Source organism: Bombina bombina, chromosome 5 (genome assembly GCF_027579735.1).
Source record: "Bombina bombina isolate aBomBom1 chromosome 5, aBomBom1.pri, whole genome shotgun sequence".
Lineage (NCBI taxonomy): Eukaryota > Metazoa > Chordata > Amphibia > Anura > Bombinatoridae > Bombina > Bombina bombina.
In genome coordinates this window covers 509,058,027-509,073,159 of record NC_069503.1, presented here as the reverse complement: position 1 = coordinate 509,073,159, position 15,133 = coordinate 509,058,027, and the positions used below count along the sequence as shown (strand labels likewise).

The following is a 15,133-nucleotide window of genomic DNA, read 5'->3' as shown; positions in this document are numbered from 1 at the left end:
ACAGACACTATTCAAAACAGTGTTTTTTACCTGGAGCCAGTTTCAATTATGATGTGGATTCGCGACAGACCGATTTAACGTATTTTCCGCCCGTACAAAGCCAAATCCAATCAAGTTCTCTAAGTTATCACACTGTTTTGTCTGCAACTCCCATCTACAAAAATATGCCCATATAGCAAATGTGTATTCTGCACCTTTCTTGCCATAAACACATTAGTCTGGAAGTCTGTCTGAAATTAGTCAATTTAGATCAAAATGTCACATAACTAGTGCATACCAAAATGTGTATTCGGCACCAGTTTTCCTTCAATTACCATAGACAACAATATGTATATAAGTGGGATCTAAAAAATAAATCACATAACTTATATAGCTTTGAGAACAGTTGCAGTAATATTACTACTACTAATGTGCTGTAGACCATGTCTCTACAGCAAAGGAAAAAAGTTATCAGTCAAAGATAGCACATAAAAGTGCCATGATTATTTTTGCCCCATTGTGGTCTGGAAGCTCTTACAGACAATGAAATATTGCAGCAGTTTAGACTGTGAAGGCAATTAATCATGATGATTTTTTTTATGTAATTCAGGACTATTGTCTGGTCATCTTCAGAACAAGGGTTATTCCTGATATGCTAAATTTTTTGGCCATCCTTCATTTCATGGCAACAGGGTCTTTTCAATCTGTGTCCATTGTTGTGGTCGGTATGAGTCAACCGACGCATAGGCACCTAAGAACTGTTTCATCATCTTTGTCTCCCAAAAACCACAGAGGAATGGAAGTCAGTAAAATTATTTTTTTGTATTGCCGGTATCCCAAATGTGTTAGGATAGATAGACTGCACACATATTGCATTGCACTTATCCACCTGTAGATTGGCTTCTAATTTTTCATCTCAATTATCACTCCTGAATGGACGCAAATACATCTGACTATTTTTTATAAGTTTTGAGGTCAGACTGCAATTCTTGGCACTCTAACTGACACAGAGATTTTCATACAGATTTAATTATACTTATAGTAATTTTAATAACTGTAGTCCTATACTGATAATGCTCCTGTTCTTAAAGAGGCAAACACACATCTTAATGGTATTGAAGCACAACAGGTTAATTGCACACATGTCATCTATTAGCATCATTACTGACTCCTTAACCTGTTATATAACTGGAAAAACTAGCCATTTTTGTTTGTCCTTAATCATGCCCATTAAGCTTTTGGATTACAAAATCAAGCAATTAAGTATAATGATAAAAATGTGTTGTTTTTGAGAGGTAAAAATGTTAAAGTGCAGACTCTGTATTTAAAGAAGAAACATTTTAGGATTGTGATTACAGGAAAACACACTGACAAGGTTCAGAAATTGTTATCTTCCATAAGCGCAAGATTGGAGCAATGGTGGAGTAAAGATTTAAGATAAAGTACATAACTGATCAAATACTTTATTTATTTTTGACCCTGTTCTTGCTCTCTAACTCTGACACTTAACACACCTATATTCCAAACACTCATTGGTTGCACACTCTATAACTACACCATTTATAACTGTCCCTAATTGGCCTCACTAGAGTCAGAAACCTAGGTTACAATATGGTGGTGTCCATTGCTTTACAGACACTACAATTTTACACTTATTGTTTCAATACTTAAACAACTAATACCATTTTAATACATACATCGGCATATTCTTCTCAGGCTAACATTTGCTAATCATTCTATCTAGCACTTATCTAGTATTTAATACATACAAACTTCACCTATAGCTTGTATTTTTGGAACAGTCTCCCTGTGTATCAGTGTGTTCATTTATTTAATTATCTAATGTTACATATAATTGCAAATTCTTGACCTTCCCTATGAAATATGTTGACCTTTTATAACTATCTAACAAAATTGTTGTTGAATTTGACATTTAGGAAGAATGGTTTAGTATTTGATAATAGATTAAATCATTGTATTTGTTTCAACACAGCTACCTCATCTCTGAATACACAGCTTCAGCAGCTACAACACCTTCAGCAACTGCAACACCACCACCATCATCATCACCATCAACAGCAAGGACAGCATCAGCAACAGCAATCACTTCAGCCGCAACCGCAGTCTACAAGCCAGCATCCACAGCCATCTCAGCAGCCATCACATCCGCCACAACAGCCATCACAGCAACAGAACCAACATCAACAACAGCAGCAAAACCAAACACAAACACAGAGTCAGAACCAACATGCTATAAGCCAGCAGCCCTCCAGCTCTCCTCAAAAACCCAATCAATCACCAGGACATGGCCTTCCTTCACCAATGACACCACCAAATCCATTACAGGTATGTTTTTCCTTTCACACACACATACATACATATATATGAAGACACAACTTTGGATTAATGATAACAGTAGTAAAAACATTTTTTGTGTTATTTTTATACCTGTAATTTGTTTTTTGTGTGTGATACAACAGAAAAATACATGAAAAATACAAATATGCAGACTAGGTCATGGGTATGCAACACAAATTAATTATGGCTAGTCACAGAACTTACCATAAAGGAACATTTAATACACATTTTTCTTTCATGATTCATATAGAGCATGTGATTTTAAACAACTCTCCAAATACTTCTATAATCTAATATTTGTTGTTCTCTTAGAAAAAGACACCTAGGTAGGCTCAGGAGCTGACAATTGGTGGCTGGATATTTATGCTTCATGTTATTGGCTCACTCAATGTGTTCAGCTAACTCCCATTGCAGCTTCTTCAACAAAGGATGCCAAGAGAATGAAGCAAATTAGATAAAAGGAAATGGGAAAGTTGTTAAAAAATGTATTCTCTATATGAATCGTGAAATAACATTTTTGGGTTTCATGTCCCTTTAAGTAGATATTTTGTGTGAGACGGAAAGATAATCTATTTACCCCACTTTTTCTCTACCCAGCACTTGCCTGATCAGTGAAACAAATAGGTGTATTGTGATCCAAATAATCACAGTCCTTCATTCCTTGGTTGCATATGAGTGCGCATACACATTGTTCAGGTTGTTTACTAGCCATGTGCAATTTTTCTTTATTTAGAGTTTTCATTTGCAAAAAAAAGGCACTTTCAACTAATTAATAAATCAATTATTTGTTAAAAGGGTGATGTAATATAAAAAAATATGTTTGATTATCTCTTTAATGAATGAAAAAACAAATTAACAAAATAACAAATCAGCAGTAATTAGTTGATTAGTTAAAAGTGTAGTTTGTTATTTATTTATGAATGCAAACTCAGAATAATGGAAAATGCCATATTTTTCAAGATAAAACTTATATTTATTTACTTCATGTTGAGCTAAATATTCAAGTGTTACTTTGGCTTTCGCTCAAGCGCAACCTATAACTTTCAACTTGCAATATAAGTGATTAGGGACAGTCAACCATAGAATTGTTATTGTTTTAAAAGATAGATAATCCCTTTATTGCCCATTCCCCAGTTTTGCATAACGAACACAGTTATATTAATATACTTTTTACCTCTGTGATTACCTTGTATCTAGGAACCTTCTTCCAGCCCCCTGATCACATGACTGTGACTGTTTACTATCTATTGTCTTCAATTTAGCATTGTGTTGTGCTAAATCTTAAATAACCCCCTGTGCCTGAACACAGTGTTATCTATATGGCCCACGTGTACTTTCTGTCTCTTTGTGTTGAAAAGAGATTTAAAAAGCTTGTGATAAGAGGCAGCACTCAAAGGCTTAGAAATTAGCATATGAGCCTACCTATGTTTAGTTTAAACTAAGAATACCAAGAGAAAAAAAGCAAATTTGATGATAAAAGTAAATTGGAAAGTTGATTAAAATTACAAGTCCTATCTGAATAATGAAAGTTTAATTTATACTTGACTGTCCCTTTAATTTGATGTGGCAAATTAGGGACAGTGCTATATAAAATACTGCATTTCATGTAATTAATGATTCAAAGGAAGTGTGTATAGACAGAGAGACAGACAGATAGATATATAGATATATAGAGATATTTTTTTATATAAAATGATAGCATAATGAGTAGTAACCATACTGTTAAAATAGTGCCCAGAAGTGTTATGCCCCTTTATAGGCTTGCATGAAAATCCACCCTTTTTTATAGCTCTACCCTGCAAGTTAAAATTCAACTGATTATTCTGAGCTTTCATAGAATAACATTTCCTAAATTCATAAAAGGTTATTTCGGTAAACTTGCTGAAAAAAATGCAGCAATATCACCTCTAGAAAACAACAATATTCAAAGTAATTTGCAACCGCCCCTTGTCAAACTGACAAGTGGTAGGATCAGCTCCATTGAAATAAATGGAGCCACTTATATCTTGCAGACGTTAACTTCTTACTTTATAGAATACGTTTTACTGTGCCAAATACCGGCATCACAAAAATGTATTAAAAACATTTCTAAACAAATTACTTAAAACAACATAAAATAACCCTCTAGAAAACAGTCCACTCTAGCAAGTGAAAGTCCCGAAATCCCCTGGAAAGCCCACTGTCATATATTTTTTTTTTTTTTGCATCTGTGGGATTGGCTAAACAAATACTGTTTAGTCTAAATCCATAAATATTTTCCTTAATTTACATATGTTTTTGTGCTTACCTAACCATATGCAAATATGACACATAAAGTAGTCAATTTCAAATGGTTTGTGTTGGCTTAGCAAATAAAAATAAAAGCTCTTCTGATCAAATGGATTAATAGTTTATCCATTTATATACATACATATATATATATATATATATATATATATATTTATATATATATATATATATATACAGTATCTTACAAAAGTGAGTACACCCCTCACATTTTTGTAAATATTTTATTATATTGTTTCATGTGACAACACTGAAGAAATGACACTTTTCTACAATGTAAAGAAGTGAGTGTACAACACACAGCCATTAATGTCTAAACCGTTGGCAACACAAGTGAGTACACCCCTAAGTGGAAATGTCCAAATTGGGCCCAAAGTGTCAATATTTTGTGTGGCCACCATTATTTTCTAGCACTGCCTTAACCCTCTTGGGCATGGAGTTCACCAGAGCTTCACAGGTTGCTACTGGAGTCCTCTTCCACTCCTCCATGACGACATCCCAGAGCTGGTGGTTGTTAGAGACCTTGTGCTCCCCCACCTTCTTTTTGAGGATGCCCCACAGATGCTCAATAGGGTTTAGGTCTGGAGACATGCTTGGCCAGTCCACCACATTTACCCTCAGCATCTTTAGCAAGGCAATGGTTGTCTTGGAGGTGTATTTGGGGTCGTTATCATGTTGGAATACTGCCCTGTGGGCCAGTCTCAGAAGGGAGGGGATTATGCTCTGCTTCAGTATGTCACAGTACATGTTGGCATTCATGGTTCCCTCAATGAACTGTAGCTCCCCAGTGCCGGCAGCAATCTTGCAGGCCCAGACCATGACACTTCCACCACCATGCTTGACTGTAGGCAAGACACACTTGTACTCATTTCCTAGCTGCCGCATGCTTGACACCATCTGAACCAAATAAGTTTATCTTGGTCTAATCGGACCACAGGACATGGTTCCAGTAATCCATGTCCTTAGTCTGCTTGTCTTCAGCAAACTGTTTGCGGGCTTCCTTGTGCATCTTTAGAAGAGGCTTCCTTCTGGGATGACAGCCATGCAGACAAATTTAATGAGCACTGACAGGCTGACCCCCTACCCCTTCAACCTCGACAGAAATGCTGGCAGTACTCATACGTCTTTTTCCCAAAGACAACCTCTGGATATGACGCTGAGCAGATGCACTCAACGTATTTGATCGACCATGGTGAGGCCTGTTCTGAGTGGAACCTGTCCTGTGAAACCGCTGTATGGTCTTGCCCACCATGCTGCAGCTCAGTTTCAGGGTCTTGGCAATCTTCTTATAGCCTAGGCCATCTTTATGTAGAGCAACAATTCTTTTTTTCAGATCCTCAGAGTTCTTTGCCATGAGGTGCCATGTTGAACTTCTAGTGACCAGTGTCAGAGAGTGTGAGAGCGATAACACAAAATTTAACATGCCTGCTCCCCATTCCCACCTGAGACCTTGTAACACTAATGAGTCACATGACACCGGAGAGGGAAAATGGCTAATTGGGCCCAATTTGGGCATTTCCACTTAGGTGTGTACTCACTTTTGTTACCAAAGGTTTAGACATTACTGGCTGTGTGTTGAATTATTTTGAGGGGACAACAAATTTACACTGTTATACAGGCTGTACACTCACTACTTTTACATTGTAGCAAAGTGTCATTTCTTCAGTGTTTTCACATGAAAATATATTTATATATTTATATATATATATATATATATATATATATACTAGGCATTAAATCTATAGTTGTAGAGTGAGGTTCCTCTTGGGGAAGCAAGGGATCTCACCACCCTGCCATTTTCGGAATCCACCTGGATGCAGATCAGGGGGGGCGATTACATATGTGGCGTAGGTTTTAGGGCAACTGCTGAAACCCACACCGCCCGTAAGTTCACCTCGCACATCTGGTGAATCACATTTACGGTGCCGGCAGATCATATACTGCAGTAAGTCGGATAAACTGGTGATGTTCAGAAATGTGCGGAAATACACATTTCTGGAGTTGCTAGTGACTTATGGCAGTTTATGAACTGTCGGCACGTGAGAAAAAAGCATAAATGTTGTATTGCCTGTAAAAGTCTTACCTGCCTCCCAAAAATTAACGTGGCACGTTAAAACCCCTATATCCGCCATCCCCCCCCACATCGCAACTAATAATAAAATGTATTAACCTCTAAATCGCCATCCCCTCACATCTCAACTGTATTAACATCTAATCCGCCACATCGTTATCTACCTAATACAGTTATTAACCACTAAATCACTAACCCCCCACATCGCATTCCACCTAATAAAGTGATTAACCCCTAATCTGCCATTCACCCACAACGCAAATAGCCTAATTAAAATATTAACCCCTAAACCACCAACCCCCCACAACGCAATCTACCTAATTTTAAACCCTAAGCCGCCATCCCCCAACAAGCAAAGTATTAATCTAATCACTTAGCCCCCTAACCTAACAACCCCTAAATTAACCCCAATTACATAAAATAAAAAAGACTACCTTACCAATAAATTAATTAAAAAGTACCAAAATAAAAAAAATCCTAACTTAAAATTAAAATAAAAAAACCTTACATTACATAAAAAACTAATATTAAATTAAAATAATAAAATCTAATATTACAAAAAATTAAAAAATCTAAAATTACAGAAAAAAAATAAATGAAAGTATCGAAAATATTTTTTTTAAACCTAATATAATACCCCTATCAAAATAAAAAAGCCACCCAACATAAAATCACCCCCTAATCTAACACTAAACTACCAATAGCCCTTAAAAGGACCTTTTGTAGGGCAAACAGCTCTTTTACATTGTAAAACTACAAATTACCCCTTAAAAGTAAAAACGCCCATCTATCCAACCCCCAAAATAAAAATAAAAACTAACGCAAAAAAAAAAAATAAGCTTCCCATTGTCCCTAAAGGGGCATTTGTATGGGTATTGCCCTTAAAAGGGCAATCAGCTCTTTTGCTGTCCATTAAAATCTAAAAAAAAACCCAAGAAAAAACCTCTAACCCCGAAATAAGAACTCACAATTCCTGAAGTCCGGCGGGGAAAGTCTTCTTCCAGACGGCTCCTTCTTCATCCAGGGTGGGGACATCTTCTTTCTTCAGCCAGAGCAAAGACAGCATGGAGCAGGACCGGTGGCCGTGGAAAAGGACTGGTGGCCACGGATCAGGACTGGCGACCGCGGAGACATCCAGCATGGAGGATCCTCTTTATGCAATCGCAACCGCACACTGAAGATTGAATGCAAGGTACCCATTTTATAGTGAGGTAGCTTGCAGTCCTATTGGCTGAAATTTTCAAATCAGCCAATAGGATGAGAGCTACTGAAATCCTATGAGAGCTACTGGTAGTTTAGTGTTAGAATAGGGGGTGCTTTTATTTTGGGGTGGCTTTTTTATTTAAATAGGGTATTAAATTAGGTTTAATTTTTTTTTATTTTGAAAAATGTATTTTATTTTTTTTCTGTAATTTTAGAATTTTTTTAATGTAATGTTAGGTTTTTTATTTTAATTTTAAGTAAGATTTTTTTTTGTTGGTACTTTTTAATTAATTTATTAAGAAGATAGTCTTTTTAATTTTATGTAATTGGGGTTAACTTAGGGGGTGTTAGGTTAGGTGTCTTAGTGATTAGATTAATTCTTTGTGTTGTGGGGGTTGGCGGTTTAGGGGTTAATAGTGTATTAGGTAGTTGGCGTTGTGGGGGGTTGGCGGTTTAGGGGTTAATAGTGTAATTAGGTTATTTGTGTTCTGGGTGAATGTCAGATTAGGGGTTAATAATTTTATTAGGTAGATTGCTATTTGGGTGAACGGCGGATTAGGGGTTAATCACTTTATTAGTTAGATTGCGATGTGGGTGAATGGCAGATTAGGGGTTAATAACTTTTTTATGTACTTTGCGATGTGAGAGTTGGCGGATTATGGGTTAATACATTTTATTTAGTTATTGCGGTGGGAGGATGGCGGTTGAGAGGTACATATTGCGAATGTGTTTGGTGTTTTGTTAATACTTCTAGGCAGTTCATATTAAGTCTCGGCCCAGGTGGGTTTGTTTGGCTGTGCGTGCAGCCGACATTCTTTTGGCTGCAGGCGCAGTTGGTGATGGATGCGTTACAAACGCAATTATAGTATAGATATGTAATAGTTAATAGAATGGTAACCAACTTTTAAAACTGACACCCTCAATTTAATTCTAGAAATTTGTATTCCTTTTTCCTGTTATCTGCACGTTTTATCCTGTTACATTATGCAGAATCTGTCTGAAAGATATTAGTTTAGAACGATGCAAGTATTGTCAAGAAAAGACAGTAATTCAGAACAATGATATTGTTTGTCTCAAAATTCTGAAGGCTAACAACAATTATTTGTAGAATGATGTAAACAATTCTCTTTCTACCAAAAGAAAATTAAATAAAAGTGACTTGCCTACATGCTATGACTTAGTTTCAGTAGGTGAGCAAATATTAATAATGTAGAGTCATCTTATAATATACTGAAATTCAGTGTTTTTCATAAAATGTTTTTATTAAACCAAACATATTATAAGAGCCTACATTCCATTGAATGAAACATGTTTAATTTAAGAAGAGACTTTGCTTTTACATGTAGTGGTGGTTTATTGATTTACTTTGACATTTCTTATCCATTATGGCAATAACAGTGTCAATTTGTACATATAACTTCTTAGCAAGATAGAGTCTTAAAAGCTGTGAAATGCGTGAGTTTATTGTATGTGCTTACTCAGATGTCTGAAAGCCAACAAATACATGGGAGAATTTATTTATGCAAATGGAAACAAAAGTGGAATTGAAGAATTTAGCTTTTTGATGGTCTTAAGTGTGACATTATTATTAACATGCATTATATTACATAAAACAGGACTTGACCAATCCCAGAATTTAGGAGAGAATGTTCTATGAATTTTATATCTTACCCTAAATTTCTGAATTATATCTACCCTTATCTGGCTCTAAAAATAGCCTGTCTGGTTCCTGTGTATTCTTACTGGCTCCTGCATTTGATATAGGTTTGCCAACTATTAATATAAGGTTATCACATGACACATGACATCACAAGAACATAAGTGATGATATAAAATATTATGTGAACTAACAATATATCATTGGAAACGGAATCCTACAGGGACTATATTTTATCAAATTAGTCCTGGAAAACACTTTTACCAACAATTTATAAATGATCAAACACTGAAACTTTAGTGGAATATGTACATAATGAACTGTATTTTAACTATACCTAATGATACCTTCCTTGACCTTCAGACTGTGGTCCTGATGACATAAAGCTCTGTTCTCAAATGGGATGATATAAAATCATCCTCCAGCACTGCAAGATCTCTCACAAGACTCTAAAAAGGCAGATTTTTATATATTTATATATATATATATATATATATATATATATATATATATATATATATATATATACACTTTGTACTTTGTATTTTATACTACTTTAGATTACAGATTATGTTTTATTACATTTAAACTTTGCATTTTCCATTTTGTATTTTAATGCTTATATATTCTGTATACAACATTGTATTTAGAATTGGGGTCTAATAAATTTGTATTATGCTTTTACAGTTTCTATATAACTTTGATAAATTAAGGTCATACTTTGCATATATATGTTTATCTTTTAAAAATTACATTGCACTTCATATTTCTTCTATTTAACCCCTTCTAGAGAAACTTTTACAATTATTTGTGCCATGATTGCACAAGCAGTATGTAAATAATTTCAGTCAGAAACCCAAAGTTTGTGATTTTTTTTTTTTTTTTTTTTTTAGTTTAGTGGTGAAATGGTGGCATGAAATATAACAAAATGGGCCTAGATCAATACCTTGGGTTGTCTACATTAAAAATATATATAGTTTTGACAGGTAAATAAAAAAAAACAAGGCTATTTCTGTTTAAATGGAGTGATAGCAAAAATGCTAAAAAATTTCCGGTATTTTGGACAAGTTTTTATCTGAAAGTCCAGGTAGTGAAGGGGTTAAAATAAAATAAGAGCTTCCATTTTCCATAGAGTTTTGTTACCTTCTATGGGTACAATGAGCATAGATTCTCTATTTTAGGGAGAAATTATAGTGCAAACTTCACAAGGGCTGAACTAACTGAATTCTATAAGCAAAAGGACAGAACTTGGAAGTCCAAGAGAGATAAGAAATACCTACTATAAAAAGTAATGAGGCTCTCTGGGATACAGAATTTTATAGGAGAGCATGAAGTTAATAGGAGAACAAACGTAACTTCCAGGCTGAGTTTGCAGCAACTACAAATTAAGCTGAAATGTTTTCACTGAAATGTAACTAACTTTTGCCTTAAGTATAGTATATATAAGTTAATTGTATTGTGAATGTGGGGCAAACCACACCTGCATACAGCTGGCTAGATAATTCAGTAAGACCAAAAGAAAAAGGGCACCTCTTGGTACAGACTTAATTACAGACTCCTCCACCATATACACCTGACAGAAAAATACTCACAAATAAATAGCACTGATATGTGCTAAATGGAGCATCTCCCAGTGTCTCAGCTCACTGTCCGGCTTCTCCCTGGATTCTCTGCATACAGACCAGCAATCACCCAGGTAGTATAATCTGGCACAAATCTCTGAATGATATTCCTATCATGATTCATTACTCGTCCCTAGATTCACTTGCCAGTGAGGTGGTCCTGGTAACAGGTCTGCTCTCATAGGCTATAGACTCCAAGGCGTATGTTTAAAAAGCTATAAAATCTTCAATATATAGTTAAAAACAAATAGAAGCATTTCACAACATGCTATGCATTTCTCAGCGTATACTCACTGATTCATCAGGCATGTGTTTAAATTACAGTTGGAGTCTAATTAAAATGTTTAACCACCAATCAAAATCCTACCACACTATGCTATTGACCATTCTCATTGCTTCGCTATAATTATGTCAATCACAATCCTTCCTATCGATGCTGGATTGTGTGTCGCATAAGGGTGTATTCCCCTCCCCTAAAGTTTTGTGTCTCTCACATTCACAATAATTGAATATCTCAAACAATTATTTATGGTCACTTGACATTACCGCATCCCCAATTCGCAGTCCACATTCTTCACAGACTACACACCTTCCATAGATGTATACTTAATCTCCTTGTGTCTGTATCTCTTCGCAGTTTCTAAAGTGCTGCCTAATATTCGCTATTTACTGCAACCTAATAACAATCATGTGACCCTCTCCTGTTACCTATACACTATTCTATTGTAATGCCAATATAAATGATCTGCCATTAGCTATCAGATCAACACAATTACCATCATACATCTACTCACCCAATACAAAATCTATTATGTGTGGCCTTCTCTTTTGTGAAATTACCAATGCTCCACTAACTCTTGTCCCCAAATAAGTGATGTTATAAGCATGTTATAAGCATATCGGTGCTAATTGCTTTGTGAGTATTTTTCTGTCATTTGTATATGGTGGAGGATTATGTGATTGTCTGCAGAAAGAGGCGCCCTTTTTCTTTTTCTTTCAGTGATATTTGAAGACATGAAGGTCACGTAAATGAGTTGCCTACGTACCATGATTGTAGCATCGCAAGAGGATTCACTCACACAAACCCTAGTTTATTTAAGACCAACTTTATGTCTTAGCCTATAATGGTGTATTTCTGACCTAGTCAGTATCATTATCATTTTAATATATGTGGTTCATTGTCGGTAACTAATATTGGGTGTTGATACATATACATTGTAGAAAATAACGGTGGATGCATATAAATATATCACAGTTGGTCTGAAATAGGCAACTTTTAGCTGTGAGTGTCACATTTGTAGGTTTGTGACATTGTTCCATCTTTAAAATGCTTACAGTTATTCATGAGAATTGTGAGAGAGTTTCAGTCATTCCTTGGTAACTCCCCTGTTCAGCCCAGGGAATTCCCCTGTCTCTCCCACTTTCTGAAGCTGTCATTTTTATTTTATATTTTAAAATATGGCAAATACAAAGTGCAATGCAATTTGTAAAAGATACACAGAAATATAAAAAGTATGATCCTAATTTGTTAAAATAACACAGAAACTTTCAAAACATAATCAGAATTTATTAAATCACTGCTGTATCTAAATGCACTAAAATACAAAAGAGTCCAAAGCTTAAATATAATAATAGTGAAATAAACTAATCTGAAGTGTAAAATAATATAACATACAAAGCACACAATGTATGTGTGACAAAACTCTCATGTCATGCAGATCTATATTGCACTGACTGGGCTTGTCTCTCCTTCACATACAGAAATGCAAGGAACAACCCTTAGAGAATTATGGCAACATTTACCTGTCTAGAATCTTGTGAGAGATCTTGCAGAGCTGGAAGATCATTTAGATCATTTCATCTGAGTGGAGAGCTTTATGGGTGACATCTCAGATCTCTGTGAGACTTCCAATTTTCGCCTTTTTTCTTATAGCATCCAGTGAGTTCAGCCATTTTGAAGTCTACACTATAATTTCTCTCCAAGCAGGAGAATCTTTTATCATGAAGTCCTGTATCTGACTACTGAGTCTGTTCTGCTACCCCTATCTTCAGCCTGTATCTGACCACTGAATCTGTTCTGCCACCCTTACCTTCAGCCTGTTTGAGACCACTGAATCTGTTCTGCCACCCCTACCTTCAGCCTGTATCTGACCACTGAATCTGTTCTGCCACCCTTACCTTCAGCCTGTATCTAACCACTGAATCTGTTCTGCCACGACTACCTTTAGCCTGTATCTGACTACAGAATCTGTTCTGCCACCCTTACCTTCAGCCTGTATCATTCCACTGAATTTGTTCTGCCACCCTTACCTTCAACCTGTATCTGACCACTGAATCTGTTCTGCCACCCCTAACCTCAGCTTGTATCTGTATCTGACCATTGAACCTGTAATACTTGCCTTGACCTTAACATTAAGTGCATTGGAAGTGCGTTTACAAACAAAAGTTGTATTCAAACAGTTTGTCAGGCCTTAGAATGATTGTCACAGGAATTAGATAGTATTAGGTATCTTTGATATTGTATGTTAATCAAAAGAGGAACTGTTACTGTTGAGTTAATACAAGTGATTTCTGGACAAAATAAAGATATTCCCAGCTATTTACAAAAACAAAATACCATGTCACACCACCATAGGCAAATATTAAATATTACAAATTTCAATAATATTTTTTTAGTGAAAGTGTATAGGGTTTAGGGAAGTTAGTAGCAAGATAATGATCTGGATAACAATTCAAGGGTTCAAGGTAGTCATCATCCTTGATAAGCAATAAATTCATTCAAAATCAGGGCAAGAAGGAAACAGACCAATACTCAGGGTCATTATCATAAGTAAAAAGGTAGTAAGAAAACACTAGAGAAACTAACACTAATCATCAAGTCATCATCTAAAGTTGATAAATAGTTGTTGATATATTAATTGGTTGAAGATTTTATTTTGCATAAAAAGCAGTATATATGCGGCAGCCTTTTAGAAGAAGTGGTTAATACAATGAAAACAAAGGAATTTAAAAAATACCTGAAATATGCATAATTGTATTCTTAAGACATTACTGGAACCATAGTAAGGCAACTCAATTAAACTGTACTGTACCAAATCTCTAAAGCAGAGCTTGTATTGGTTGTAACTCGTTACTGATATATTTTACTTATTTTACGGTAAGGATAATATATATCTAGTACAGACCACCTACAGACCTAGTTGTGTTCCTTAGTTCTTAAATCGAAAGCAGTTTACTACAATTATTTGGTAATTGAGTTCATGCACTGTATAGATTGTATTAGTACATATATTGTCCTTTGCTGGTAATCCCATATTAGACATCTATCCCCCAGGTCCTATTACTACCAGAAATGATTCTTCAGCAGCTCCAATTCCCATTTTATTTTCTCCAGCCAGCAAACTAAAACATGAACTGTCAAGTGAATTTTACTGGATAGGCTACAAACCATAGCTTGCAATTAGACCACATAGTCTGGTCCAGTCTTAGTGAAGCCAAGGGAATGTTAGTCATTTTATGATTGACCAATAAAACTGAGCTTTGGACAATGCTAACTAATTGCATGCATAGAGCTCTAGCTAAGGGTTTATGGAAATTAAAAGTTGACATGTAAAGAATGCACATGTGTAGTTCTTAAACTTACAACTTTTTGTTCCATTCATCCAACTATTGTATCTCAGAAACATCAAGTTGATGTAGATTTATTGAGTTTCAACTATGTGGTGAAGCTGGCCCAATCATAGGGGTCGATTTATTAAGAGTCGGAAGGACATGATCCGCTGTAGCGATCATGTACGCCCAACATTGTTGAATAACATTGCACAAGCAGTTCTCGTGAACTGCTTGTGCAATGCACCCCCCTGCAGATTTGCGGCCAATCAGCCACTAGCAAGGGGTGTCAATCAACCCGATTGTATAGAATCGTGCGGATTGCTGTACGCCGCCTCAGAGGTGGCG

The 15,133-nt window shown here is 35.7% G+C and overlaps 1 protein-coding gene across 1 annotated transcript in view; it reads left to right on the top strand.

Annotated features, from left to right (window-relative positions):
- The window catches only part of POU6F2 (POU class 6 homeobox 2), a 675,911-nt gene that overhangs the window by 442,552 nt on the left and 218,226 nt on the right, over nt 1–15,133 (top strand). Inside the window, exon 4 of the mRNA XM_053714422.1 lies at nt 1,973–2,325. Coding sequence (XP_053570397.1) covers nt 1,973–2,325 — 353 coding nt within the window. The remainder of the gene's footprint in view (nt 1–1,972; nt 2,326–15,133) is intronic.